Source organism: Diabrotica virgifera, chromosome 2, assembly GCF_917563875.1.
Source record: "Diabrotica virgifera virgifera chromosome 2, PGI_DIABVI_V3a".
NCBI classification, from domain to species: Eukaryota; Metazoa; Arthropoda; class Insecta; order Coleoptera; family Chrysomelidae; genus Diabrotica; species Diabrotica virgifera.
Genome location: NC_065444.1, coordinates 212,823,452 through 212,832,883, shown reverse-complemented (window position 1 = coordinate 212,832,883; position 9,432 = coordinate 212,823,452). Strand labels below are relative to the sequence as shown.

General features: G+C 33.6%; 1 protein-coding gene across 1 annotated transcript in view; it reads right to left on the bottom strand.

The window, feature by feature from the left end:
• Positions 1-1,205: 1,205 nt before the first annotated feature.
• LOC114332137 (facilitated trehalose transporter Tret1-like) overlaps positions 1,206-9,432 on the bottom strand; it is a 60,872-nt gene continuing 52,645 nt past the window's right edge. Inside the window, exon 3 of the mRNA XM_028281873.2 lies at positions 1,206-2,864. Coding sequence (XP_028137674.2) covers positions 1,525-2,864 — 1,340 coding nt within the window. The 3' untranslated portion in view covers positions 1,206-1,524. The remainder of the gene's footprint in view (positions 2,865-9,432) is intronic.

Here is a 9,432-nt window from a genome sequence, read left to right as displayed (position 1 = left end):
AAAAAGGTTTATTTTTTTAAACTTCTAACATTAAAAGTGAGTTATGCTCAAAATATTGTTGGTCCCTTTTATTTTTTGGTAAAAATAATCGCGAAAAGCACCCCCAAATTAACATCCCAAATAAAGTTAATCGTTGTCGCTTCACAAGTTATTTTGCTTATTTAATCTTTATACGATCTGCAAGTTTCATCTGTTCAAAGTGCTTATTTTTGAAAAGGCTGTAGTTAAAATGGCTTGAATGAGTCACTAATCCCGAGTGTAAGCAAACTTTGAACAGCCATATCATAACCAATTTTGGTCTAATAGGAAAACAAAAAATCTAAAATATCCAGAAAAGCAAAACTATATATTTCAGTATATTTCAAAGTATATATCAAAATATATTCTTCACTACTCTTTGATATTTTTTGGTATTACTAATAATTTTTAAGTTATTTTGAAAAAAAAGTATTTTTTTCAAAATTAAAAATTTTAAAATTTTTATTTTAAAACCATTTTTTTTTTAATAAGCACGTTGAATCAATGAAACTTACAGATCATATAAACACAATATAAATAAAGCAACTTGTGAAGCGGTAACGATTAATTGTATTTAAGTTGTTAATTAGGGGGTAATTTTCCCGATTTTTTTGCCAAATTAAAAGGGACCAACTGTATTTTGAGCGTAACTTGCTTACATTTGATACTAGAGTCTTTTTTTATAAAAAAAGAAATAAAGCTTTTTAGTCTTTAAAAAAGTTGTCATGAGTTATTTCCAAACAGTGCTTCATTTTTTGGTTATTTCACGTTGAAATATATTTATTTGAAATTTGGCGAATATGAACCAAATTTTCTTTAGCTATAATTCTGCTTCTACTAGGCCTAGAGACTTCATGTATACTGTATACACCGTATTTTTCATTTTTTTACAAGCTATATTTCTGCCAAGAATAGTTTTTTTCGACAAAATACTAACTTTTTGAATTATATGCGAAAAATTGTCTAAAAACATGTTTCTTTTGTTAAAAAATGAACATATTCACTCGCAAATAACTCGAAAAATATTGACTTAGTGAAAAAACTGTATAGACTAAAAATTGTTTAGAATTAGTCAGTTTATCGAATTCCGAACTTATTTTAGACATATATTTTTTCACCCCCGACAAAAGGTGAAACTCACCCTTAGAGCAAAAGCACATACCGGCACAATATCACTTTTTTTCTTTGACTTATTAGCTATGTGTATGCCAAATTTCATGTCAATCCAAACGGTTCTTTCAAATTTACAGCAAAAACTGTCAAATAATGTACTATTGAGCAGCTTGAATACAGTAGTTGTACTAGTTGCGCGTGATGTCATCCGACCTCTCGTCTTTGGGAGATATCTTCAATATTGACAGTTCCATTGTTTTGTCTATGATTTGTATTTTATATATTACTTTTCTGGTAAAGGTCAGTGTTTCTGCTCCACACGTTTCGTACAAAGTTTTAAATATAGATCTTTGAACCATAATGTGTTCCAAAGATAGAAGAAATATTATTAGGTTATATCAATTTTTTTAAAATGTCTTGTATTTCTGCAATGCTCTTGTTGGTAGTTTCTGGTACCAAGAAATATACAAATATCGTTCCCAAAACACAATTTCCAGCAAAAATCCAGAAGCACCACTGAATTCCCACTGTTTCCATTATGAGCGGAATACCGAACGTCACAAGAGCATTAAGAATTCCGAATGATAAAACAATCGAAGAAACCGCGATAGCCTTTACCTGGTTTATAAACAAATCGTTCATAAAAGCTATGGGAACAGACCCATGCCCTATGTTGTTTACTGTGGTAAATACTACCAGTGCAACAACAGGAAACCAAGTATATTGTTCAACAAAGTTATATCCGCTATATTTTAACTGGAAATATAATGCAAATAAAGTTAATGGAATTATCGACGTACTGGTGGAAAATAGAATAAGGTTTCTTTTACCCACTTTTTCAACAATTACTGATGAAGCAAAGTAACAAATTATTTGAACTATAGTAACTAATAAAGCACAAATATTACTTGGGATGGGAGATTCTGCTTTGTCAAAGATGGGTTGTAAATAACTTGTCATAGACTGACTGCCGCTCAATACAAGTATATTAAACGTGACTATAGCCACGATGAAACCATTACGGGCACTTTTGTCTGACAGCATTTTGGTGCAGCCCCCTTGTTTCCTATTTGAAGTTATTGCTAACTCATCGTATATTCTGATAACTTCTATTTCAACATCCTTTGGCGATTTTTGTCTGAGCCGTCCTAATACATCTTGTGCTTGGCGTAGAAGTTTGAACTTAATAAGTTGAACTGGCGATTCAGGTAAGATGGTGGCAAAGAAAATAGCATTTAACGCCACCGGTATAGCACATATTAGAGTGTAATATTTTACTGAGAGGTATGGCCCTGTTAAAAAACTTAACATCATTCCTATCGGAAGTCCAGTTTGGACTAAACAAGTAAATCTACTTCTGTTATGGTCTTCGGTTATTTCACCCACATACACTGGAAAGCCTACATTCAATGCACCGGTACAGAGTCCCACTATGAAGAGTAAAGGTATGTACAGGTATATGGTAGAAGAAAATGATAATAATATCAAGGATGATGTCATAATTAAACATAAGCATAGTAAAGTTGGTTTCCTACCAAATATGTCATAAAATTTTGCAATGAGTAGCGGTCCTATAACAGAACCAGCTGGTTGCGATGCTCCAATTAATGATAATTGTAAAATTGTGACAGGTTTGCCCAAAGGATTGACATCGATATTAGTTGATAATATCTGTTCTGTAACTGGTGACATCCATGCTCCCATCAATCCAATTGTTAGTTGTGCTAAATTTGCTGTAACAAAAAAAGAGTTCTATAATAAAGCAGTTGAAAGCTACTAAGTAATCCAGGTTGTAATGACGGACATTGTTTATCAGATGTTTAAGCACAACTGACATAATTAACTTCAAACTACACTTTGTGTTTCCTTACATTATTATCTATATATCCGAAACTACTTAGATAGACGACATTTATGAAAACTTTATAAAGAACGGAATGTTTTATAAGCACAGTTCTCGTTACCGGAGCGAATTAAATTAACATTTAACACAACTATGAGGTTTTCAGGAGCGATGAGAGTTAAATGTCTTTTGTGCTATCAGAGACAACCAAATTACAGATCTCCACATTTTTTTGGCTTTAAGGTAAAACCCACACAGCCAGATACAAATTTTGTAAAAGAGAGTACAAGGATTTAACACAAGGATTACACTCTTCTCGCCCAGGGGCCGATCAGGGCATTTTATAAACGATCAAAAGTAGGCCTCGGATAGATAAGGTATATTATATATGTTACAGTTCAAGTTGATTATCCAGTTGGAGTTGACTCCAACTAGTTGGAGTCAACTCTAACGGCTGGTTTCAGTAAAAGTTGATTATAAATATAAAATGAAGATTTATATTCAACATTTACTAGTAAAAGTAGACTCCAACTAGGAAAAGTATACTCTTCCCAATGTCATTTAGTAAAAGTTGATTCTGATTCACACAAACAGCCGATTCTAGAAATTAAATGTTACTAGGCTCTATCGTCGCCCCCGTTAGGTAAATAATTACTCCGATTCGAATTTTTTGCACAAACTTACTCAAAAAGAGGTCCTTATAACAAATCTACTGGGTGCCGGGCAGTACCTTGATCGATAAATTGTTTAAACAATTTTTTTTAGACAAATTCACAAAAAGAATTTTTTCACTTCGAACAATTTTTTTAGATCATTTGAGTTATTCTGAGGAAAAAAAAAGTATTTTGTGATTTTTCTCTAAAATTGATTGTTGTCGAGTTATACGCGATTTAAAATTTGAAAAATGCGAAAATAGCCATTTTCAAGGCTTAATAACTCGGTTAAAATTCATTATTATGAAAGTCAGAAAGTGACCAAATCAAAGTTTATAGCCCCCTCTACAAGATCCAGCAGAAATTTTTGTCACTATTTTATTACTAAGCTTTATCTTTCATTATTAACAATGAGCGCTAAGTGCGTATTAGGCGACCGTCAATGGTGAGTGCTAAAGAGATGCACCATTCCGGCCGTCCAATGGTCAATCTCACTCGCACTCACATTGACGGCCGCCTCAATACACGCTTAGCGCTCATTGTTGATAATTAAAAATAATATCTTATTAATGAAATAATGACAAAAATGTCTTCAGGATCTTATAGAGGTAGCTTTAATCTTTGATTTTTTTTAGTTTCTGACTTTCATAATATATAATATCGTATGGCATTTTTGCCTTTCGGACAGTTGCGGCACCAATTACAGCTTTAACCCTGTTTCAAGTAACTAGTGTCGATGTCCGATGTACACTAGCCCAGGGGGACCGACGGCTTAACGTGCTATCCGAGACACGGTAAGACGGCTCGTGTCATTATTGGAAATGAAAATGGTTTTTCTTTGGCAGGGCTCGAACTCACGTGCACTGGCATATGAAGCCAGCGATTATGCCGTTACTCCACCTCGCTCGACTTTCACAATAATTATCTTTAACCGAGTCATTAAACCTTGAAAATGGTTATTTTGGCGTTTTTCAAATTTTAAGTCGCTAATAACTCGACAACAGTAAGGCCCAAAGGATCTAAAAAAATTTGTACGAAGTGAAAAAATTATTTTTGCGAATTTGTTTAAAATCATTGTTTATCGCCAAACGTCACTAAAATCATTCATTATTGTACTCATTTGCCCTCATTTCACCGTTACACCGTTCTTAGGCGTCAACGCCCTTCGGTAGGGATCTATGGGGGAGTATCACCGAGCCGCAACCCCTTATCCCTTGCCGTACTGCTCCCTCATAGGTCGATCAGATGCCCGCATATTCCAGTCTAAGCGCCAGATTCATATTTAGAATTTTATACTGACGCGTTAGCCTTTTTATTTTTCCGATGGCCTGGCTTGGGCTTGAACTCTCGTACCTCACGGCGAAGTGAAGTGCGGGTTAGCCGCTAGTCGCACTGAGCTATCCGATCGAAAAATATTTTACAAAATTTATCTTATTATTAATAAAATTTATGTCAAAAAGTAAAATTCTGTATTGTTTCGCAATTATATTCATACAAAATAAATCAAAACTTTACAGATTTAGTAATTAGGTAGGTATACAATATTGATAACTATCGATTAAACATCAAAACCGACCATCATGCAAAAGTCATGTGTCATTACTGTCATACGAATTTTTTATTTCGTCTAAAATTAAAAAAAATTCCTCAAAGTTGTAAGTAAGTGTTAATGTTTTTTATGATTGACGATACAATTTTGTACGCACCACCTCAGTACTCTTTATCGAACGCGTCTGTTGCTCGCTTCGCTTCCTCTGCTCGTAATATCAGACTCGTTCGATAAAGAGCCACTTTACGGACTTGGTACATAAATAACCATTAAACAATTTTTCGACCACGGTACTGCCTGGTACCATCTGTCCGACAGCGAGTATAACTCCTCCTTAATTATAACAGGTAGAATGACAAATCTTCTTCTTCTTCTATCTGTATAGACATTACTTTATCTGTTTTTTCAATGTGCCTCTAGCAAGTTGTCGTTCCATCGTTTTCGTGGTCTTCCCCTTGTTGTCATTCGACTTATGTGGTCATTCTATTCTATTCTTCTGTTTATTACCCAGTTATTAATGTTATCCACCTTGCATCTCCGTCGTATATCTGTACTTCTAGCTCTGTCCCATAGAGTCTTACTATCGATTTTTCGAAGGTTTTTCATCTCGACTGTTTCGAGCAATTTTTTTGTCCTCTCTGTGTCGGGTTGTGTTTCTGCCTCGTATGTAATTATTGGTCTGATGACTGATTTGTAAATTCTGCCTTTCATTTCAAATCAAGGATGGTAATATTAATTTTCTTCTTTCATCCATTAAATCCAATATTTCTTCTGTCATCTATCTTTGCTTCCGTGGTCGAAGTTTTGTGAGCATTTCAGTTGCCGTTTCAAGGGCGTGTCTGATTTCTTCCCGAAAGCGAAAGTTAAGGATGTTTAATTATATGAAAGTGTGCTAAAAACAGTGCGAAAAAGTAAAACCCATTTAAAATACATTGTTACTTCAGACACACTTTAAACCCTTCATGCACTGCTATCTATATTTACAATTATCACACAATAAAACCTTTACACTTTACATAATTTGAGATAGAGTAGATAAAAATTATTTTTGTGAATTTGGTTAACAAAAATTGGTTAAACAATTTTTCGACCGCGGTACCGCGTGACACCCTGTGTATTTGTTATAAGGATTGTTATACGGATGTACATATTTCTTTGAGTAAGTTTGTGCAAAACATCGAATCAGAATTTACCTAACGGGGGCCACGTTACAGACTATACTAATAAGTAGTTGAAACGGTCAAAACAAAGAAACGCACACTCATCAAAAATGCACTTGAGATTCTCGTATAATCAACATTTACTGAATCGATCCAGGAAGAGTCAACTCCAACTAGTAAAAGTTGATTTAAATTTTTAAAATCAATTTTTACTGCTCGTTTCAGTTGGAGTTGACTCCAACTAGTTGGAGTCAACTCTAACTGAGAATCAACTTGAACTGTAACATATACATTAAGGAAAGACATAAGGTAGCAGCAAAAGGTATTGTTAAGTTTGTATTTTTGTTATTCTGACGAAATATAACAAACAATCGTAAATCTCTTTTCTGTCTAAAGCAAGAAGATACATTATATTATATGGGCTTTCAATGTTTAGTTGTAGAAGTTTTCTGAACAGCTCATTGGATTGAGCCCTATATTTTTGGCAATCAAAAAAGAAGTGGTCCAGGTCACCAATTTTATTACAATATTCACAAAGATCACTCTCAAGTATTTTGATTTTATGTAAGTGTGCTGGATAACATGCGTGACCAAACTTCATTCTACTAATAGTGGTTATGCTTTTGCGATTGTAATCGTATTGATTGTACCAAGGTTTTTTCCTCAATTTGGTTTCTAGTCTGGTGTAACGTGTTGAATTTGTAAAGGTGTATTCTTGCCACAAGTAGGACCATTTTCTCATTATTTTATGTTTTGATATGTTTATTTGTTCATCCGTAGTTAATTCGCAATTTATCTAATCCCCCATTTCTATGCTTTCTTTGGCAATTTTATCTGCAATTTCATTGTTTGTTATCTCCACTTTCATGATGGTAACTTAAACGGTTAGACATTGTGGTAGCACGATTGAGCTTCTCCTCATTGTTCCAAAATGGTCAACCAATTTTTAGACGAGGCATTTGATATTTGGTGGTCAACCAACAACGGTCCTTTCCAGCAGCTCCCTCGACCACCAGACATAACACCTCTAGCTTTTGTACATGGGGCTATGAAAAACAAAGTATAGTCTCATCTCTTTAAAAAAGAGGTTCGTATTCACTCGAGCCCAATTATCTATATATTCCCCCATTTTTCTCAGGTCTATACCAGTACCATTTTACTACAAATTCAAATTCAAATTTGCTACATCTTACATATTACGTTCTGATGTAATTTTTTCCAGCAGGTGATTTCTTCTAGTTTTGCATTGTAAGTTTCTAGTTAAGTATTTGTATACTAATACTGGGAATGACTGGAACATATGTGTTAAGGAGAGGTAAATGAAGTAGCAACTGCACTATCGCTGGCCGATGAGGAAGTGCTTATTCATACGGTAGCTTGCCTTGTACTAGTACACTTTAGAAGACCAAAAATAAGCATTATTTTAAGATTTTTTTCTCAGAACCTTTGCTAAAAATGAACATAAAACTTTTTACATCCTAATGTCTAACTCTTAGAGAGTACAAAGAATATATGTTTTTTTATTTATGCACATACACTAATATTGTAGAGGGCGCCAAAATCGAGGCCTCGAAAAAAAGTGCTTCCGATGGCGGACAGCTAATCTCATGATTGGGATCTCTGAAACCAAAAAAAGTCGTACAGCATTTGAAAAAGTAAGGTTTCTTAAGTGATAATTTACCACCGTTAGTAAAAAATTCCACAAGAAATAGCTATTTGTATAACAAGGGAGGAAAGTGCTACTTTTCCTCCCGAGAATGAAGTTTCGGAGGGCAATAATCATTCAAGGCAGGAAAAGGCACTTTACTCCCATATTATACATATGGTTTTTCCACCTTCCTCAAATAACAAGTCATTTTCTCAAAGGTAATACCACGAGTCCTCTAAATTTTATCGATAATTTTTTTTGTTTTCACGAAAACTTCTTTATTTGGTAAAATTACCAAAACAAACCGAATTATAAAATCACGAGTCCGAAGGACGAGTGATTTTATCCATTTCGGTTTGTTTGAGTGATTTTACCCTAAATAAAGAAGTTTAAGTATGAAAACGAAAAAATTTATCAAGCAAAATTTAGAGGACGAGTGGTATTTGAAAAGATTATTTTGTGAACCAATATGTATTATTAGTAAATACGGGCATCTGTGAAATATTAGGTATGTACGTATTATGTGAAATTTAGGGTACCTTAAGTTTTATCAGGGAAGAGACTGTTTTATCAAGGAAGAGGCTGTTTTATCAGTATTACACTCAATGACTGGCTAGAACGACGCGTGGTGATTGGCTGAAAAAGCAAAAACGTCAGAATTTGACAGGTGAAAAAAAAATAATCATTTTTATTCAATTTATTTATGTAACTAACCAACAAAATTTATTAGTACTAAAACTAACAAGTAGGCACAATATAACTGTCAACTGTCAAATATAAGTCAAATTATTAATGTAAACATTATTAAATCAAAATAACAATTTACTGTTTTTGACCATTCTGCAAAATACAGGATGTTTTATAAATAAACGTTAAAATGTATGGATACTTACGTAATAGAAAATAAATATTGTACAGGGCGTCAATAAGTTATATTTCATTAATGAAATACCATGGCGTCACTTTTACTTTTCCTCCCTAGGGAGGAAAAGTACAACTATGCTCCCTACAATCAGGTCCGCAAAAGTATACTTTCGTTACAGTTAGGTGGAAAAAGATTTTACGGAATTTTGAAAAAAAAATGTGAAAAAATCGCCCGTTTTTCCTCAGTTTTTCGTGGTTAAAAATATTTATTTTTTATTTTTTGGTCAAATTGTGGTAAATTATCATGTAAGAAGCCTTCCTTTTTCAAATACCGTACGATTTTTTTCTTTCAGATGTCCCAATCCTGAGATTAACTGTCCGCCATCATTTCTCGAGACCTCGATTTTTGCGCCCTCTACAATATTAGTATACTTGCATAAATGAAAAAAGATATAGTTTTTGTACTCTCTAAGAGTTAGATATTAATATTTAAAAAGTTATATGTTCATATTTAATAAATGTTCTGAGACAAAAAATCTTGAAAAATATTAATATTCAAGGAAACGAAACTGAAAAAATGGCAA